The following is a 21,347-nucleotide window of genomic DNA, read 5'->3' on the forward strand; positions in this document are numbered from 1 at the left end:
CCATTCCGTACTTTATAGCAGAACCAATACTGTTCTGTAAAACAGTCCTTCCTGTGATCTTGAAAGGTAAGATCACCGTGCTTCTACAAGTGAGGAAAGGGAGAGACTTAAGGGAGAAAGGGGTGGGGGGAGGGGGGATAAAGTGGGAGATTGGTATTGACATATACACACTACTATATATAAAACAGATCACTAATAAGGACCTACTGTATAGCACAGGGAACTCTACTCGGTACTCTGTAATGGCCTATATGGGGAAAATATCTAAAAAAGAGTGGACATATGTATATGTATAACTGAATCACTTTGCCGTACACCTGAAACCAACACAAATTGTAAATCAGCTATACTCCAATAAAAATTAAAAAAAAAAAAAGAGGTTATGTAACTTTCCCCAAGGTCATGGCACTGGTGGTCAAGCAGGGTTTCAGCCCTCCATGGGTTCCCTCCATCCGGCGGGGCTGCTTCTCCAAGGACAGATGTGACTCACATTCCTCTTTTATCCAGCCCACCCCAGTGCCTATTGGTGTCTGCCATGTAATTTTTACTCAAGACATGTCTGGATGTCTTGCTGGAGAAGCGTGCCTCTCCTGTCTTCCCCTGAGTTATTAATAAAAGCAGTGACCAAGTTTGCTGTCACCTTCTAGCCATTTCTCCATCCTATCCACAAAGAGATAAGAGATGAGAGATTTCATCACATGTCTTGCTGAAATCTGTATGTGCTCTGCCATATCTTTTTCTTGGTCTGTCGGTCTAGAAACTTTATGAGAAAAAAAAAAATGAGTCTAGCTGAACAATCATTTGTTTTTCACAAACGTGTGTTTTTCAGTTGTTCACAGATCATCGGTTTAAGTGCAAGAATTTCTATCAGAGATCGATGTCAAGCTCACCTTTTCGTAGTTTCTAAGAATCCAGCTTCCTGCTCCACCATGTCTGAAAACCAAGACACATGTGCCTAACCCTGGTCTTCTGGACCATCTCCCATGCCCCAAGGCTCACAGAAATCTCTGGCACATGTTCCTGTGATCACATCTGAATATTATTTCTGAATCCTGAAAGAGAATTCATCCCCACCTCATTTATAAGAACATGTTCTTACACGCTCTGAACTATGTTTTCCCCTACCGAGGGCTTCCATTCTTTCTCTGCCAAGTTTGCTCTGCCCCTTTCGATCGGAAGCCCATTTCTCTGAAAAGACCCTTGGCCTTTAAGGCATCCCCTGCCTCTGTGTTGAGGGTAGATCTGACTGTGGCTCACCAAAGAGTGGTTGTCAGTGGGAGGAATCCACAGAAGTAGTTTAATGACACTCCAGGTATTGCCACTTATAAAGATTATTAATTCCTCAAAGTATCTCCAAAGCTAATTTAACTTGACTAAACTTTAATTTTTTTAAATATCTAATATAGGAGAGAGTAAGGGCTTGCAACCACAAGAGAATGGGAAACCCCAGAAATCAAACCAAGATAAGGGATTTCTCTCTGTCAGAACGGATAATTCCTAGCTTCTTCCTCTTCCTCATTCTGTGTGTCTGTGTGTTATGTGTGTGTCTGTGTGTAATATCTAGGTAGTATACTACCCTGAGTCGAGAAGGATGAATGAAAGTTGCAGACATATGTCTGGGAACTGTTCATGTTTGTTTTTGTCTTTTTTTAAAATTTTATTTCTTTTTTGGTTGCGTTGGGTCCTTGTTGCTGCGTGCGGGTTTTCTCTAGTTGCAGCGAGCGGGGGCTACTCTTCGTTGCGGTGCGCGGGCTTCTCATTTAACGGTGGCTTCTCGTTGTGGAGCACAGGCTCTAGGTGCGTGGGTTTCAGTAGTTGCAGCACATGGGCTTCAGCAGTTGTGGCACGTGGGCTCCGTAGTTGTGGCCATGGGCTTAGTTGCTCCGCAGCATGTGGGATCTTCCTGGACCAGGGATCAAACCTGTGCCCCCTGCATTGGCAGGCGGATTCTTAACCATTGTGCCACCAGGGAAGGCCCACAGCTGTTCATGTTAATCCCCATAGGGATTACATTAATCATTGTAACTAAGACTTAAGTTGAGTCAGCCACCGATATTCCACTCTACTTGGTGCTTTTAAGTCAATTGCTAGATGCCCATTTCTGAGTCACATCCAGTTGTAGAGTTTCCTTCTTCTTAAGCTGAGGAGACCTACCATTACCTGGAAGAGTGGCAGTGCTCTCCGTTAGGTTTTGCAGCACTCCAAACAAATTCTGAGAGCTTATTTTTTAAATAGTGAATTCATCTGGTTCCTCCTAAGCTCATAGTACCATAGCAGTTTTTTTAATAATAAATTTGGTGAATCTATGCTTTTAGCATCCATGGACTTTTGAGTATAGGAGATAACTCCACACTTGCCCCCAGGTACAAACTGCAGCTGTACTGATCAACCAAAAGGAGAGTATCAATAAGCCTAGTCAAACACTTAGTATAGTGTCTAAGTTAACCTATAATTCAATTGATGTGGACGAATAAAGGAGCTCTTTCGAACAGTAACCACATGCCTTTACCTTGTGGTACCCACCGTTTCTATATGGGGGATTAAATGTATTTTTGGAAGCTCTAGGGACAAAATACAGAGACCTTTTCACAGCTGTCTTCATTTCTTTTTTAAAAGATGCTGATATATTTATAATGCATAGCATCAGCATACGTAGCACCAGATACTTCTGAGTTTTGACAAGTAGTATGTTGCTCTCTGCCAACGAAGACCATCTTAAAAGGGGTGACATTGTCTTGGTCATGAAGTCATGACAGTGACTATGGCTGCAGATACATACACTTACGTCTGTAGGTATTACAGTGATCTCTCTGTTAGCCCAAGAGTCAGTGAATCTATACCTCTCTAATGAAGGTTGTAGGACACTGAGCTGTGAAGGAAAGCAGAGGAGACCTAGGGATGGACCACGATTGACAGAGATGAGTTACGGGAACTACTAGGCTCCAGAGAGATAGCATTAGTCACGCCATGTTGGTTCCCATAGATTTAACACCTGGTTGTTAAAAAGAGTAAATTGATGAATTGTTTTAAGGCAGCTACGTTACTGAGTTTCCCCAGTGTCTGTGTTTCTTAATAGAGATTAGACATTAATATGGATTTATAGCCCCAACTCTCGGAACCTTCAGCCCATTAACAGGCAGCAGCAACCAACTATGTAAATGTAAAGGGAACTGGACGTGCCCTCAGTGGACTTGGGAAGTTCCCTTGACAGTACATTTCCAAGCTCCACTTCATTTTGACAGTACCTTTCTCTTTTCTTTTGCAGCTTCTGCAGCAGGCCACCTCCTCCAGCAACCTGGGTGCATTCAGTGGCATTCAGCAAATGGCTGGTAAGTCATGAAGCGAGCCTTGCCTTTTGACCGTGCTGTTGTCTGAATTTGGGACGGGTTCAGAAGCTGGGGAAAAGAAGAACAAAGAGTAACTACCCGTCCTAGTTGCCTTCTGGCTTAGGTGTTAAAATTAGAGTCAGCTGCTCAGAAGTTGATCTTCTAACTCTGGCATCTCCAACAGTTATAAAATGAGAAAATTTGGGGGGCTGAGGATTCCTGCACAGTACCCTCCAGAGTTGTGTTTATTTTTTTTAAAAAATGGGTTTGCTTGCTGGGGGATTTCCAACAAGATTCCTATATCCAGGGCAGCCACCACGATTGACATCCCTCTAAAATTTTAATAATAGGCTGTCAATAAAAATGTTTTGACCTTCATAATGAAAGCCAGGCTTGCAGGCCTATCTCTGATACCGTTTGCAGTCCCTTGATAACCACAGATAATTAACAGGGTGCCTTTTTTTTTTTTTTTTTTTTTTTTTTTTAACTTTAGAACCCCAGTAGACAGAATTGTGCATCAGAATCTTTTATGGGAAAGTAGAATCTTTGTTCTTGAGCAAAATCAAAGTGGGACTGGATTTGAAAGCCGGCTCATGAAGGATTTCTTTTTATTATGAGCTGTGTCAGTAGTAACTGAGGGGCAGTGATTAGTGAAAGGTCAGTCCTGCTGTGTCACCTTCCAGGCTCATATCCTAACCCACACCACGGGGCCAGGGAAGGCAGCCCGCAGGATGAATCAGAACACAGGTGCCAGGAACCTGCCGCGAGGAGCAGTGAGGAAGCTTCTTCCTTGCTTGATTCCGAAAAGATAGGGGAGCGCAGGCAAGGAGAACAGATTTTTGGCGTATTAGAATCGAGCGCAGTTTGTTTTCATCAAGGACACCCTGAGTCAATGAAATGGACCCAGGATGTGCAGAATAAAAGCCTGATTTCCTAATCTGTCACTATGAAAACTCCATTTTTCTCTTTTTTTTTTTCCCCCCTCCCACATGCATATCCTTGTGGGGTTTTTTTTTCTTTGTTTCACTTTGAATGGATCTGGAGACACTTGGAATGAGCACACGTAGATTTCTGCTCCTGTATGTCCAGTTGTTGTCAGCCCAGCCTTTCGTGGTGGCCTCCAGGGTTAATGGTAACTTGTCTGATGGGACATACTCGCCTACAGTAAAAACAATGCTCAGTTACCCGTGGGGCTTTAAATCTGCTGGTACCCCCAGCTTGTTCTGTTGTAATAACGCTTTAGGATTATTAGGGGGAAAAAAATACGTGTTAAAATAATAAGTAGTGAAATCATTCAGCAGAATGTTGACGAGTACGTTTGGGGAAGCTGGCCTTGGAGCTGAGCATCGCCTTGAACAGTTGATTTATTTTTAGTTCTGTGAAGGGGATTGGAGAGACAGAACGAAAATATTCAGAGAGTTTTCTACGTTTTAAAAAGAGAAAACCTTCCAGATTGCAAGCTCTGAAAGAAATGCTGAGATTTGTTGCATTTTCCACCAATGCAAGATTTGTTTTTCTTCTAATCGAAGGGACCCACCCAGATCCAGAATTAGAGTCTTTCCTTAGAGGAAGCCTCAGGCTCTCCTGTTCCCACAGTTGAATTATGCAAAGAGGGTCACTGGGTCCTGAGGCTATTGCCAGGCATGTCTTCTCGGGTGGACGGAGCGCCTTGTCACTCTTCATTAGGCCACAGGCGCCCGTGGCTCGCCAGGTCAGGTCAGGATGGCAGCATCCGCATGCCGTGTGCTCGTTTAAAAACGGAGGGTATCTGGGAATCACCTTAGAAGGTGCGTGGGGCAGATGGCTAATTTAAAGGTGGTCTGTAAATGCGCTCGGCTTTCCAAAATACCCCTTTCTCGAACCTTCGGCATTAAATTCAGCACCGAGGCTGCCCAGGCTGTGCATGCGAAGGCCGAGCGGCCCATTTTCCACTGTCACCTCGAGTAGTGAGGACCAAGGACATGGATGTCAGGGTTCTTTCTGCCTGCTTGGCCATTTCTATACCAAGTACCCTTCATTCCTGTGGAAAATCAGGTCTCATCATCCCAACTGATGGAAGCATCGTGGTTTGGGGTATTTTTTTCAACCAAGTGCTCTTGGCCCCCTGCTCTGTCATCTTCTCCCAAGAGTACGGCTTAACTTTTGTCACCTTCAGCCACCTAAACCAGTCTCAGAAAGTGGGTGGATCATAGAGGCCCCTTCTTGGAGGACGTTTCCCCAGCGCACCGACGTGTGGTGGGGGGGGGGACCCTCTTCCGCGTTCCCCTAAAAACCCTCTCTTCCTTCCCCTCCCCCCTCACCTCTGAATCACTGATGCTCCAAGAAGGCGTGGCCTCAGCCCTCACTCCTCTCAGTGGCACTTGTGACTGTTTTTGCGTGGACGAGTAAGTAAATTTATAATTCAGCAGGTGCAAATTTATGTGTTGGATACAGTCCCAATGAAGCTTAAGTGAAATACCTGGTTTTTTAATTAAGAAATTTGACTTTAGCCCGACGTCTAAGCCACAGACCATTCCATAACCTAACGACTGTATCTTCATGAATGAGTTGTCAAAGATTTGGGATCAGTGAGTTGGTACAACATCATACGTGTTACACAGCGCGTGGTATTGACATACACGGTGGAAGCAACATGAAGGAGCCCGAGAGGTGGTTCATCCCAAAGCACCCCTGGGCTTACGATGCTTGTAACTTGAGTGAGATTGTGGCAGAGTGAGAGCGGGCACCTCCGCAATTCAGATGCCGCGTTCATGTCCTCCAGGGCCGGAGAATAAACGCCACGTGGAAAATTCGAGTACTGCAGCTGAGAGCACCATCACCAAAGAGTGAAACATCATTTCGGAAAACAATGATACCGTGTTGTGAACAGCTCTCAGAACAGAATGGTCTGTCCTTCAGGAAATTGAGGTGTCTCCCTAGAGTCTAAAATGTCTCATTTGAATGAGTAAACATTTTCTGTTTGAGAAGAAAATAAAAGAAAGCTGGAAAAAAACAGAAAAACGAAAAAAAAAAATTAGGAGACAAGTTCCTAAGTACTTACATCAATAAAATTGAATAAGACATCAACTATACTTCTTTTTTCAAAAAAAAAAAAAAAAACTTACCATTTTCCTTTCAAATTGAAAATAACTTCAGACGTGTTTTACGATTTTATAAAAGGGAACCTTTACTAAATCTGAAATTTAAAAAGCAGAAAATAGATTAGGATAAAATTTTTATAAGCTGACTGCTTTTATGTGCATCGCTTCAGTCGATTGATTTTACTTTCCCTCTCATAACTTCTGATAAAAATGTGTCCATTTCTCACTCAACTGTGGTATTTGTTCCATGAATTTCTGAAATCTCAGAAACATGGGGTCTGTGTTCAGGCCAAGAGTCTGGATTTTTCCTGAAGAAGAAGGAATTAAGGGGAAAGTGGCTTTCCGGTTTTTCACTTCTTTATAACAACTATCATCTCAAAAAAGCATCGTGTTAGAAAAACAAGGGTAGTATTGCACAAGTTTGTTTTTCACAGAGCTTCTTGAAATAATCATGGGGTTTATCCTCACAGCACAGCCAAGGACAAAACTACTACTTGTTACTACGTAACAGTTGGGAACACTGAAGTACAAAAAGGTCAAATAAGTTCTGTGAGCCCAAGGACCAGGAAATGGTATTATATGGATTAGGATACAGAATTCCCAAATATCATAAAGCTTTATGAGATAGGGACCATTAGCATCCCATTTTACAGGTGGGGCAACTGAGGCAGAGAGAAGTTAATTAACAAACTTGCCCAGAGTCACTAAGCTAATAAATGGCAGATCCACATTACAAACTGGCCTGATCCAAACCCCGAGCTCCCTTTGGCCCCCGAGATGGTCACACAGCGCTCCGCGTCTCCACAAATCCAGGTGTGTTCTGTCAACATGAGCCTCGGTGACTGGTCTGCACGAACGGTTGAAGAGGCCAAATAACAAACAACTCTGAGCCATCGACAAACAATGCAGGAGAACCGCAAAACTGCTCAAAAAGCAGCACTTCAGAGCCAGCCACAGGAAGACCTCCTCCTTTCAGTCTGGACAACATTCCAAATTTATTAAGAGGGGATTGTTTTTTGTTAGGGGAAATATTTTTCAAGGGTGAGGGGTTGTTTGTAAGAGATTACAGAGATTAAGAAGCGATGGCCAAAGAAGAGGATCTTGTGATAAACAAGGGAAAACTGCTTCCCTTGACTTACGATGTTCAGGAAAGCTGGTAGTAATTCGCTTCCAGAATATCTGGCCTAAGTTTCCAAAGTCACGGTGAAATCGTAGAGGGCAAATATTTTCCCGAAACAACAACATAGCAACTACCATACCTTTTGGAGATCCCCTCCCAGCAAAGGCGGGCTTGGAATGTCTGTGACGAGCGGAGAAGAGGGAAGACTTCGGCAAAAACTGTGCATTGGAGGCTGAGACCCTCACGTCAGGGACACACTTGGGGGGGTGTGCAAACTGGACCCACGAAGACCCTAAATTCTTCCCACAGCCAAGCACCCTCCGCAACCCCCACTTCCTGCGAAAGTGCTAACAGGCCTTCTGAGAATGTTCCGTTACCACCCATCTGTCACTTTTTAACAAACCTGATTGGCAAGCGCTTGTAACAACTGACATCTGTTCTCGCTTATTGAAATGCAGATTTATGGTAATTGCTCCGAACAATAAGACACAATTACCTAAGGTGAACATTAAATTAAATTTTCATGCTCTTCTCCTTATAAATAATTTTTTTTTTAATCTTAAGTTTCAAGTAGGCATAATGTGCATCTGTTTGGTACACAATTTCTTCGTTTGGAGAAGGGTTTTCTTTTCCCGAGTAATGAGTGAAAAGTTGAAGCCCTGTATGCCCCCAATTTTTTTTTTTTTTTTTTTAGCCCTCTTGATCTCGGCACACTGTCGGATTTCCTAAAACTTATTTAAATGTTTTGCATTTCTCGTCACCCAGATTGTTACCCCTGGTTTGACGGGTGCCCATCCGAGCAGCGTGCTTTGTGAGGTTAAATGGGGGTGGTTTTTCTTCTCAGAGAAGAGCTATTTGCCAAAGCAGACCAGCATCACACACCCACACAACCCCGACGCCTCCCGTCCGGTGCCCTTTCAGGATCCTCGTGTGGGAGGAGCCGCGATGAGATGGGCTGGGGGGTGGAAAACCAGAGGCGCTGTGAAAGGAACTGAGGAGGAGGACAGGACAGGCTGTGCTCACAACAGAAACAGACGGAGAAACAACCAGAAATGTGAATTCAAAGTCAGCAGAAGCAGACGCCCCCTTCTAGACAGCCTGGGGGGCCCAGGATGGGCCGGGCCCTGGTGGGTAACTCTGCCCGTCCAGGGGCTGAGTCTGCAGCAGCTGGAGGTCTGGAGAGACGGTGCTGCTGGGAACCCGGAAAGTCTGGTGCAGATGAGGAGGTAGAGGATGAAGCTCGGGGTGTGTCCGCACGAAGCTTCCGAGCTGCTTTCCCAGCGTGGGACAGACGCCTTTCCCAGCAGCAGCTGGCCCCCAAGCCCCTTCCCTAAACGGGAGGGGAGGCGAGGGGACATCGGGGGCGGGAAGAGCCAAAACACCCGTCACCGAGGACGTGCGCTGCTGTCGGTGAAGAGTCCAGAGATTCTGGAGGGGACATCGGGGGCGGGAAGAGCCAAAACACCCGTCACCGAGGACGTGCGCTGCTGTCGGTGAAGAGTCCAGAGATTCTGCCCCGCGAAAGCTGCCCAAGCTCTCACGGAACCCCAGACGTACCCCGTGATGTGCCGACGTTAGCAGTGCTCAGAAGGTCCGTGGTGGTGCAGGGGCGTCCCCCCTGGGAGGGTTTCTTTCTTGGGGGATGGACTAGAGAATGGGCCTCGGGCCTCCACCTGGCCGGACAGAAGGACACCGTGCAGGGAACAGGTGCCTCTGGGGCCCCATGGCCCACGTCCAGGCGCAGCGAGGCCCGCGGGCGGTGGGCAGGAGCACCTGCCGAGCCCCACGTGCGTGCTGCCCCCAGTTTCCTAGCTCCAGCCTTGGCACGGGGCCTGCCCTGCTGCCAGCCACCAGCTCACATGTTCTTGCAGAATCTCTGGTTGGTCTTGTTTTCTTTCCTTGGCTTGACTGTGTATACATCTTGGTCCCGAGGGGGAGAAAGAGCCATCTTCTTTCATCCTTTTTCTGCATTCTCTGCGCCATCACTCCCGAGCTCTGATCTCTTCTCGATTCCTCTTGTCGCCACCACCAACGCCAGGCCTCTCGTTCGATGGTTTTCTACCAGGACTCACATCCATCACTTTTAGGCTATCTAGAGGCATTGGAAGTCCTCCAGCTTCTTAGGACCTGCTACCAAAAAAGTGCATGCATCATACACATGCTTTTTCATAAAACTTCAGGGAACTCAGAGACCCCCCCCCCCCATATCTCATCAGGGGAGCTCCAGTGAGGAGCCCCTGAGTTAAGTGACAAGCAGGAGGGAAGCCGCCACGTGACCCGCTCAGGGTTCAGAAGAGGGTGCGGCCCACCGTTCCCCCAGGATGCGTGGGCCGAGGTCTGTAATGTCTGGATTCTGAGCATGGAGGGGAGAGGAAATGAGAGTAGGAAACTGAAGGGTTGATTGAGTTCGAGACAAGAGCTAGTGCCTGGTTAGCTGGTTTCTTAGCTGCTGACGCAGATCACAGGTTCATTTCCAGGCCCTCTGGGGCTCAGGTGCCCGGAAGCCAAGCAGGGGCACCATTGTACACACGTCCTTGGACCCTGGGCTCCTGCTAACCAGGACCCACGCACGCGCATGCCGGGCGGCATCCCTCACCCACAGCTGTTCTCTGCTGAGATTCCATCAGGAGGAGCAGGGCCATGCTGGGCAAGTGTTCGGAGCCAGTGGACATTTACATCTGATGTCCCGGCCCCTTTCCTGTGAAGCCCTGTGTTCGTCACCCCTTCCCTCCTCTCACTGCCTCCCCATTCCCCCCCCCCCCCACTTCCCAGGTGGGAACCAGGAGGGACAGAGGCACAGGCGTGGGGAGGCTCGGGGGGCAGGGAGGGACCGAGAACCAGCCTCCTGTCCCCAGGGCTCTGACCCCCCACGTTCTCTGTGGCACGTAGGACAGCAAGAGTGCCAACATCACGTGGGTTTGTTACAGATACTAACTGACGTGATTAGTGTGTCCGGCACATGCTTTGTCTTTGGTACCATTATCCTCATTACTGGGGGGGTAATACTGTTGTGATTATTATCCAGCTGATAGAGTCCGCTCTGCCCTGGGAGTTATTCTTTAGCTTCAAGTGTACGAAGCATTTACTCTCTTTACCCTCGAGGTCCGTTCAGTTTTACACCTACTTCACAGCCAAGAAATGCAAGAGGCAGACAGTTCATGTGCTCAAGGCCAGGGAGGCTGGCAGAGGGGAGGCCGAGCCCGATTGGAGCCCAGATGTCCTGGAGGGGGAGCCCGTGCTGCCTCCCAGGCCCGAGGAACACAGGACAGGTTGAAGGGAGGGATGTCGGGGTCAGGGCTGGGAACAGGACTGCACCCAGAAAAGTGAGGAGGAGAGGAGGGGGGCCTCCCGGAGCCAGCAAGGAGGACCACGAAGGGACCGGCTAGGAGGATGGCCCGGCCTCCTCGGCTCCGCGCCACCCGGCACTTCCCTGTCCTCTTCTCATCCCTGTCAAACCAAAGATGCCAGAGGGAGGGGATATGGGAACATATGTATATGTACAGCTGATTCACTTTGTTATAAAGCAGAAACTAACACACCACTGCACAGCAATTATACTCCAATAAAGATGCTAAAAAAAAACAAACACACACCAAAGACGCATGAGAATGGGCTTCTGGATCCAGGCCTGTTTCCAGAAACGGACCGGATTCCCCCCAGGCCCTGGCTCCCCTCCGCGCTGATCTCCAGCGGCCTCCCCGGCGCGGGGAATGTCGTTTTCCCCACTCAATTCTGGGTGCGGGGCCCCGGGTCTGGCCTGGCGTGACCACGTGGTAACTGTCGGCTGGCCGGGTGGCGCCTGCGGGCCCTCCTGCTGCTGCTTCTCTCCATCTAACACTCCCCCCACCTCCCGCGCCCCCCATTCCTTCAGATGCTGGGGTCACCACGGCCTCTCCTTCCCAGCTTCATCTCTGCTTCCTTTGGTCTGTGTTCTCCCCCTCAGTGCAGTGCGGTGGTTGGACAGAGTTGGCCCTGCCCAGTGTGGCGCCCCAGAGCCTGGCCTTGGCGGTGGAGGCGGGGAGGGGCTGAGCAGGGCAGCCCCTCGGGTGAGGGGTGGAAGGGGACACACAGGGAGAGGACGGTGGGACAGAGAGCCCGAGCGTGGTCGGCGGGACTCCGGGACAGCGCTGAGTGTCGGTGGGTGAGATGAGGAAAGCTCACGGTCCTAATAAATATTTGTAGAATGGATTGATTAACGGTTGAGGGAAACAGTCAACATTTGAAGCTGTTGTAGATACTAAAGAACTAAGAACAGAGAAAAACCTCGTTTGGGTCTGTAGACAGCGCTCTTTATAGCAGCGCGGGAACATTTCATGCTGTTTGTTGCCCTGTTCATTCATCTTCCATGGATCCACCCATCACCTACTATGAGTGAATGTAGCCGTGTGTGTGTGTGTGTGAGTGAATGTAGCCGTGTGTGTGTGTGCATGTGAGTGAATGTAGCCGTGTGTGTGTGTGAGTGAATGTAGCCGTGTGTGTGTGTGTGAGTGAATGTAGCCGTGTGTGAGTGTGTATGTGAGTGAATGTAGCTGTGTGTGTGTGTGAGTGAATGTAGCCGTGTGTGTGTGTGTGTGTGTGAGTGAATGTAGCCGTGTGTATGTGTGAGTGAATGTAGCCGTGTGTGTGTGTGCATGTGAGTGAATGTAGCCGTGTGTGTGTGTGTGCATGTGAGTGAATGTAGCCGTGTGTGTGCGTGTGTGTGTGTGCGCGCGCGTGTGTGTGTGTGTGTGCGCGCGCGTGTGTGTGTGTGTGTCTGGACTTGAAAGCGAATAAGGCATCTTGGTCCTCAGGGAACTTAGCATCTAGTCGTGAAGGTCAGCAATCCGTGCAAACGATGTGAAAGCAGGAGGGGGTGACCGCAGCAAGGGTTCGGAACAGCGATGGGGGAGTTCACAGATGACACGCAGGAAGTGCGCGTGAGACACAGACTGTCAGTCACCCTCCCAGGGCTCGTGCCTCAGCCTCGGGAGGGTCTGTGAGGCTCTGACCCCGGTGAGCCGGCTGAGCCCCTTCCCGCCCCAGAATCGGGCCGTGGCTCCGCCAGGCAGGTCAGAGCAGGTGCCCTGGGGGACCCTCCGGCCCAGGCCCAGGAGGGTGCTCGGCTGATCGTTAACGTTGCCAGACGCGCAGACGTCAACGTCGGTGCTGAACCCTCCTCTCGTCTGCACGGCCGTCTGTTGGTGGCGGTGTCTGGTCGGCTGCGTCACGTCCTTAGCACGTTAGAGGGGCCGTGGCAGCCTGGCAGGTCCGTGCTGGTGCACCTCACACACACACACACACCCCCAGCAGCATCGCCCCAAGCACGGCCCCTGCTCACGCCAGCATGAGTGCGTCAGGGGCTTGCAGGAGCCGCCCCCTGGGTAGGGGCGGGAGGGGGAGTGTCCGATGGGGTCTGCACTCAAGCCCTGTTCCCCCAGCTCCGTTTTCCTCAAGCAAACCGGAAAAATAGGCCCTGGGCTTTTTCCACTCCCAGGGTCTCATCAGAACCACCGTGTCTGACCCCTGATCTGAGGGGAGGAGAGAGCTTTGTTCCCAGTGTCCCCTGCTCGGTGGAGCGGGGTCACATTCACAGGATGCCCCCAGTGCTTTGTCCTGCTTCTCAGCATCCCCAGGAGCTCCGTGGGTTTGAGAAACAGGTGCTGGCTTTTACCGTAAGCCACAGGACTGGGTGCCTCCTGGGAGAAGGTAGAGTGTCATTTTGAGCAAAATGAGAACCCATTTTGCAGCATGGACTTGGGGAACTCTTTTCTGAGTAGAAATAAGCCCTGACTGAAGCAGCCAGGACAGAGGAGCAGGGTAAGTGAGCCTGGCAGCCGGGCTCCGAGCCAAGCTGAGACAGGGCTCCACATGGTGGCCGGGGGCTTCGCAGGTGTGTTGCTAGAACGTTCTCTTGCCCCTCCATCCACCCCCCCCCCATCCCCACCCAGCACTGTTGTCAGACCACTGTCTCCGGTTATAAAGCAGGTTATATTTGTTCAGTAGCCATGTATTGAGTACCCGGATTTGAGACATAAGAAGAAGGTAAAATTAAGCTGATGACTGAACTCCAATATCTTTCTGTATAAAATTCCTCTGAGGAGACGACCGTTGTTTCCTGCTTCTTGAATGTACGTGGGGGTAAAGTGAATCACGGAAAAAGACTTTGTGCAGAGAACCTTTGGATTGAGAAGCAGAAGGAGGGGGAGAAAAGAGACTAAAAGTGTACACAGCACAGACTCCAGACCCGAGCCCCCCAGGGCCCGGCCAGCACCCCCATGACGGATCAGCCCCAGACCTCTCAGCAGAGTTTCCCTTCTCTCTGCTATTCATTTCTTAATTTTTGTTAGTCCTCGATTCATTCTAGCTAAAAAGTAGTTCCTCTTTCAGATACAAATACGTTTAAAATGCAAACACAAATATTTTACAAATAAAAATATTATGGCATTGCCACTTCTTTTCATTCTTTTATTCAGCAAATATTATTTGAGTTCCTGCCATGGACGCGATTTCAAGTTCACATTCAAAATAAACCTGGAGAGAGAAGTTCAGGGTCGATGATAATAGTAACAGCAACAGTAGTTGCTGACATTTATTGGGGGCTTACATCGTGCCAGTTACTATGCTGGGTAATTTTCATTCATCGAGTTATTTAATCTGCACAACCACCATGTGAGGGAAGGTACAGTAACTGTTACCACTGACTCAGGAAGCAAGAAACAGAGGTTAAGAAATTTGTGCAGAGTCACACAGCTGATAGAGCCAGGAAGCTGAATCAGTGCAGCTTCAGAGCAATAAAACATCATTTCTTCTGTAATACCTCGTACGTGCACCTGTCGAGTTTAAGGATGGAGAGTTTCCCCTGAAACTCCAGCTGTCCAGGCCCGGATCTCACAGTTGCTTGACAGCCACGAGGTGGAAGGCCCTGCGCAGCCTGGGAGGAGGCGTTCGGGAAGAGGGTGCTGGGTTGGCACAGGCTGCGTGGTGACACACGAGTCCCCAGGGCAGCTGGGGCGAGTGTGCCATCCCGGAGCTCTCTGCCCATGTCCCCTGCCCTCTCTTTCTGGAAACGGGCGAAGTGGGCCTATTGCTGACGTTGCCTCTCTCTTCCCCCCCGCAGGCATGAATGCTTTACAGTTACAGAACCTGGCAACGCTGGCGGCGGCTGCAGCCGCAGCCCAGACCTCAGCCACTACCACCAATGCAAATCCTCTCTCCACCACGAGCAGCGCCCTGGGAGCCCTCACCAGTCCCGGTAAGGGGTCATCCTGCCTCTGGGAGACAGGACGCGGGGGTCAATGCCAAGTGCAGGGTGGACGCGTCCAGACGGAGCCGGGCACCAGGCTTAATTACCTGTTTAATTTCCTTTTTTGTTTGCCTGTTTTTAATTTATTTTTTTGTTGTTGAAGTATAGTTAATTTACAGTGTTAATTTCTGCTGCACAGCAAAATGACTCAGTTATACACATGTATACATTCTTTCTTATATTCTTTTCCATTATGGTTTATCCCAGGCTATTGAATGTAGTTCCCTGTGCTGTACAGTAGGACCTTGTTGTTTATCCATTCTGTATATAATAGTTTGCACCTGCTAATCCCAAACTCCCAATCCATTCCTCCCCAGCTCCCCCGTTGGCAACCACAAGTCTGTTCTCTATGTCTGTGAGTCTGTTTCACAGATAGGTTCATTTGTGTCATATTTTAGATTCTACATATATAGGTGATATCATGTGGTATTTGTCTTTCTCTCTCTGACTTACTTCACTTAGCATGATCATCTCTAGGTCCGTCCATGTTGCTGCAAATGGCATTATTTTGTTCTTTTTTATGGCTGAGTAATGTTCACCACCTCTTCTTTATCCCTTCCTCTGTCGATGGGCATTTAGGTTGTTGCCATGTCTTGGCTATTGTAAATAGTGCCACTGTGAACATAGGGGTGCGTATATCTTTTAAAGAAACAAAAGTTTGAGCGTGTGTGTTTTTATCCTCCAAGGATAAAATGAGAAAAAAAGTTTTGCGAGGGAGTCCACCCTGGTATTGATTCTCGCACATTCATTTTGTTTGAAAAATGTGCTGTCGCTTCAGTCCTCGCGAGGTTTCCCCATGATGAGGAGCTCAGTCTCTCAGGAATGCTCTTTTCTCCTGTTTTTTTGGTTGTGTTTTTGGTTTTGGTTTAGCAATCTAAGAATTCTCTGTTAAATCTCAAAATCCGGAATCATCTTCGTCATGATACTTCACACCAGCTCCATCCTTTACATTTGATTTTCAACACCGTGGCCTAGAGGGGACCATCTTTGTTGTTCCTTTGTGGTCCCATTCTGGGCCGTGTCATTTAAAGTGTTTTTTTTTCTTTTTCCCCCCCCCTTAGAAATTCTGTTGCCTTATTCAAAGGCAGGTGCCGTTTTCTTTTGCATAGGAGCCAGACCTAATGTGGTTGCTTAGACACCGGGATTTGTTTTTTAAGAAGCGTTTTGCTGGCTTGCCTTCCTCTCTGTGTTTTCTGGGCCTTGATGGATGATCTCACCTTCTCCTCTGGTACGTGGAGGAGTTGGCCTGAACAACTTCCAAGCCCCCTTCTAACTGGAATCCCCAGGGCCCTCTATCGGCTGCTCCCAAAAGATGAGCTAACTGTCCAACACACTTTTATGTCATGGTGTGGACATTTCTTTCAGAAAAATGGAGAAGGAAAGCTACAGCACCTGGCAGACCAGCTTTGTTAAGGCTTCCAACTTCAGGGAGCAGTGAAGCTGTCACAGCCCTTGATTTGTTTACAAAACATTGTGTTTCTAACACATTTCCTTCTGAGTACAGTTTTGAGGGAGAAACCTAAGAGATGTTTAGGAGAGGCTGGAAGTTGTATCCTCCACCTCATCTCAGAGCAACAGCACATGGGACATTGCCTTCATTCTTGAAATGTCTTCAAAAACGTACCATGAAAAAAAAAAAAAAAAAAGTACCATGACTGCATGTGGGCCTCATTTCATGCAGCAGATAATATTCCTGAGACATCAGCTTTGTCGTTTTTTTCAAGACATTAAGTTATAACTCTAATGCAAAACATAAACTGGTTATTGAAATCCTTTTTAAGACATACACATTTTTGACATGGTATATTCCCGCTTATGAAAATAATAGTGATTTTTTTTCTTAAAAACAAATTAAATATTTGACCTCGCTAATGTATCTGTTTTAGAAATCAGCTTGAAAAGTGTTTTTTAAGTGAGAATTATCGTCTCCCTGTGAGGACTATGAAAAGATTACATTAAACCAGCACAGACTCCGTACACCTGAAACTAACACAACATTGTAAATCAACTCTACTCCAATAAAAATTGAAAAACATCACAGAGCATTGTACATGGATTTTATACATTTATACATGGATCTTTAGTCAGCAGCTGGTATTTTTAACTATATTTTGTTTGGAGTGAAACAACTAAACATCCCTCAAAATCTGAATGCTTTTTTAATTGTTCATATGAAAAGGAAGAAGATAGGCTTTTTTTTTTTTTTTTTTAAAGAGAAAGCAATATTAACTTTATTTTGGCAAAAGTAAATGACTGTAATGTTTCCAACCTTGGCTTTCAGCCTTGACTCCCTTGTATTTAGAGTAACCAGCAGAAACTCACCACATGGTTGGTAACAAGGTGGAGAAAAAAGAAAACTCTTTTTTCTATGAAGACTCTTTTCCTTATATGGGAAGGAGCCAGAGTCCACCGTTTGGCCCGTCAGCCCTTAAAGAGTTTACTATTGTAGTTACACTGAAATTATTCTGCTGTTCCAGAAGTGACCATTCTCGTGATGGACATTTTGGTTAAGGGTATGTGGCCTGTTGTTTGCTTGGCAAGGTTCATTCGACTTTACGAAAATATATTCTTCCGTTGTGATGTCTGGGCAGGAATGTGCCCAGGACATTCCAGAGAATCAGAATTGATACTCGAACGTTTTGTTCTCCGTTAAGAAGGCTCGTCGGTTTAAGAAGCCAAGTGCAAAAGTGTCTGTCAGCTGATCAGTGTCAATATTGTAATTGACGGCTAGTGCTTTTGAGCGTCTGTATAGCCTTAGGCGCTGGCCTGGGTGCTGGGGACACAGCAGTGAATGGATATATACACTCCCCGCCCCCGGGAGTCTCCCCGGCTGTTAGGGGAGCTCGGACAATGAGAAGTCATGTGTGCCACTTGTGTGCCAGGCAAGCGCTGTGAACAGAGAGACCGGGCAGGATAAGATGGAGAGAGTGGAAGGGGTTGAAGAAGGCTTTCCCCCTCTGGAAAGGTGGCGTTTGAGCAGAAACCTGAGGAAAGTGAAGGAAGCACGTAGATAGTCCAGAGAAAGGGTGTCCAGGCAGAGGACAGAGCAAGTACAGGCTGTGGGGCAGGAGGAGGCCTGGCACAATCACAGGCTCACGTGGAAGGCGTGGTGCTGAGCAGGGGCGGAGGGAGAGGTGAGAGGTGAAGGGTGAGGGGTAAGAGAGAAAGTCCGTGTACATGGATCCGTTCCATCCAGTGTGGTCAGGAGCACAAATACATAGTGACCTTCTTAAAATGCAGGGCACTCAAAACAGCCTAAGAAGATAGCCAGAATATTTAAGGAACTTGAAACATATTTGACCATTTTCAGCTTTTTCCTGAGACCTGAATGAAAGGGAAAATGTGTCCTGAGATGCATTTTCTTTCTTCCCACCTCAGCCAAGCGTCCTTCCCTCTGCTCTTAACGTGGTGTCTGGCCCTTCTGGAAATTCTGCCAACGGAGGTGTCAGGGAGAGTGGTTTTTCTCTTCTCTGTTGAGGAATGCTTTGCATAAGAGCTGAAAGTATTTGATTAGAATCCTGAAGTGTAGCAGCAGAAACGATTTAAATCTACGTTTCAATTATTTTTCTTAAGTGTAACTAAAAAAAATCTGGCGTTTAAGTGCAAGTAAATTATTTGTCTAATTTCCATCAGGGACTCTTTCAAAGTCACAGGAAAGGTGGTTAGTAAGAATTCATGACTCTCCACTTCATCAGAGCAATTTCCCAGGAAATAAAAGGGATGGAAAGCTGGTCCCAAGGCCAATGTGATTTTTTATTTTTTAAATAATGAAAAACAGGGCTTCCAGTTGAACCGTGAACCAGTCCATTCAAACTGTAAAGTGAATCAAAGCTTCAGCCCACCCTCCTGCACAGGCCTTGTTTTTACCCTGTTTTTAAAGATGTCTCTTACGCTTCAGGCAAATCCATCTGGAAAGTAAAGGGACAACTCAGTCCTCAAAACTATTTATTTTTTTAATAATTGTAAATTTATCATTTCAATTTTGCACACCCAGGAACAAGCTCCCTACAGCATTATTATAAATGATTTTAAACAGTCTATGGTTTAAGACATAAAAGATTAAGCATTAATTAAAAAAAAAAAAAAATCCCCTTCGGCAATAAATAGGTTTCTTTGTCTCCTGGCCTTGAAATAAACATTAAAATCGTCTCAATTGCCCATGGTTAGAATAAGTGTTTCTTGCAATTATCAGCTGGTAGGGAATAAAGTTAGAAATTAAATCATGAAAAAATAAAAACCAGGTAAATGCATATTATGCCTTTAATGAGTTTCTCTGAGGTCTTTTGAAGCCTAATTTAATCGTATTTCTTGTCTTTTATTTTGATAGGATAATTTTTCCTTTGTTTACTTCTAATCTCCTATTTAGTTAATTAATTCTTGGATCATTTCTCCTTACCCAATTTTCAACCTGTTTTTGAGGCATGAGTCTCGATATTGGTATAAAGAGGCAAATTGTCTGTGAGGCATGTGGCTAGGTCTTAAAGAAAGGTAATAATATCTGTCTTCTCCCCAGCTTGTAGATTTGTTGCCTTTGCCTGGTAATTCTGAGAACTTGGGCAGGAGGGTTATCATTACCACACGCGAACATTTCTCTGGCATTTTCTGTCTGAAACATGATGTTGCATTCATGTACCACATTATTCCACTGACCTTCTTCTATTTTCTTTTTTTTTTATAAAAGGATGTTTTAAAATTCTCCAAATGCTTCTGTAAGTGCACTCAGTCAAGTGAACACTTCAGGATAATAGATAATTTCTGTCGGCAGTGGAAGGCATTTTAAAATGGTAGGGAGCGTTTTTCCGTTCCTACCATTGGCTTATCGCATAGTTTTCACTCTGAAGTCTAGGCAGTATTTTTTCCCATCTTCAAGATGCGGCCCGCCTCCTTGCAGGCTGTGAAGCTTCCTTGTGGACTCTTTGAGGGGAACAGAGACCGGGGGTGTTTCCATGGGATTCAGACCTTTCCCGGGCTCCTCACATTAAGGAGGGCCAGCAAGTGGTCCCCTCCAGTGTCACCCACCGCTGTCACCAGGCTGGCTGAGTGGTGGGGACCCGGACGTTATCCCCCGAGTCATCCCAGAGCCCTTCAGTGTTACGAGAGGCTTTTGTCCCCCCGCTAAGTGTCTCTGCACGCGTGTCACACGAGAACTCGCATCGTGGGAAGAGATGGATTCACAGGCAGACTTAGCCCACATTCTGGAGCCTTCTGCTTGGCAGGGCAAGTCCATGAAAATGAGCTGGGCCTGCACTGCCCCGTCCAAGCCGTCACACGCGGGGGCAGTAGTTACAGGGTGGAGTCTGATGGGGCCCGGAGAGAGGCACAGACAGACAGAGGGCGCTGGGAGAGGCCATCTCCCCAGGCTGCCGGGTGATGCCACGACCTCGGGGAGTCTGAAGCCAACCTTCTTCCAGAAACCTGTTCCTGCCGCCTCCCATCCCCGTGAGACACCCTCCCCCTCTCACTGACCCAGGCTCAGCCGGTGAAGTGACCTTTGCAGCCAGCCTCTGGTTCACTGTCATCTCATCAGTCACCGTGTCCAGTCGGTTCGCTCTCTGAAACGTCTTTTTTCCCCTCCCACTGACCTGACACCCCCTGGGTGAAGCTCCCTTTGTCCCATCAGCGCTGCCACCAGCTCCATCTTGCACACTGTTAACAAAGCCAACAGCTCGGTTCAGACACTTTCCACGCAGTTCACTGTAGTTTCAACTAGAGCAGGACAAACTCTTTAGCATGGCCTTCAGGGAGCTCCCTGACCTGCCTCCATCCTTTCTCCCCAGAACTGCCGCGGCCCCCCAGCCCCCAGCAGCCTACCCTCCAGCAAAATCGGGATTCTGCCTCCTCCCAAACACACTGTCGGCCTTCTTGCCTCTGTTAAACCTACTGGCTGCTCTGCCTTGAATATCTTCTCTCCAATTTCCTCCTGTGAAAACCTCCTACATCACTCCTTTATTACAGTGTCAATGGTTGGGAAGATTCATGAGTAGGTATAATATTGGTGTTTTTAATGCACATTATGAAAAGTATAGTTTGTACTGCTTTCCATAGATTAAGCAGCAGTAAAAAAAAAAAAAATGTTTTCTAGTAATTAATAAAACTTGCTTTTAGTAGTCTCATACTTATCTCTTAAGAATCAGTGCAAATGTCATCTCCACCATGAAGCCTTCTGGAAACAATTAATTGCTTCCACAATGTATTTCTAATATAAATACGTACCTCATTCTAAACCTGGGTCACACGCAGGCTCCTTGGTAAGGAGCTGTATTAGAAGCTCCCTGAGGGCGGATTGGAGGGAAAGAGGAGCCGCTGAGCAGGGAAGCAGTGGTCCATCAGTGCCTCACGTCTGCCCTCCTGTACTGTCAAAGTACGTTCTTCTTACTTCTTCTAAAACACTTATTTCCTTTGCGGGCTGGTTGTTTGGGCACTTGTCTCTCACCTTCTAGATAGTAAGTCCTGCAAAGTAGGAACAGTTTCTTTACTCGTAACCCCTCTTGCATTTGGAACAGTATGTTATGCACAGTGTCATGCATACTTGAAGTGTT

At 47.3% G+C, this 21,347-nt stretch overlaps 1 protein-coding gene across 2 annotated transcripts in view; it reads left to right on the plus strand.

Moving 5' to 3' along the window:
• CELF2 (CUGBP Elav-like family member 2) overlaps positions 1-21,347 on the plus strand; it is a 527,561-nt gene that overhangs the window by 466,797 nt on the left and 39,417 nt on the right. For both annotated transcript variants that reach the window (XM_068560092.1, XM_068560100.1), the window contains 2 exons: positions 3,266-3,329; positions 14,623-14,757. In XM_068560092.1, coding sequence (XP_068416193.1) covers positions 3,266-3,329; positions 14,623-14,757 — 199 coding nt within the window. The remainder of the gene's footprint in view (positions 1-3,265; positions 3,330-14,622; positions 14,758-21,347) is intronic.

This window comes from Eschrichtius robustus, chromosome 1 (genome assembly GCF_028021215.1).
Source record: "Eschrichtius robustus isolate mEscRob2 chromosome 1, mEscRob2.pri, whole genome shotgun sequence".
NCBI lineage: Eukaryota > Metazoa > Chordata > Mammalia > Artiodactyla > Eschrichtiidae > Eschrichtius > Eschrichtius robustus.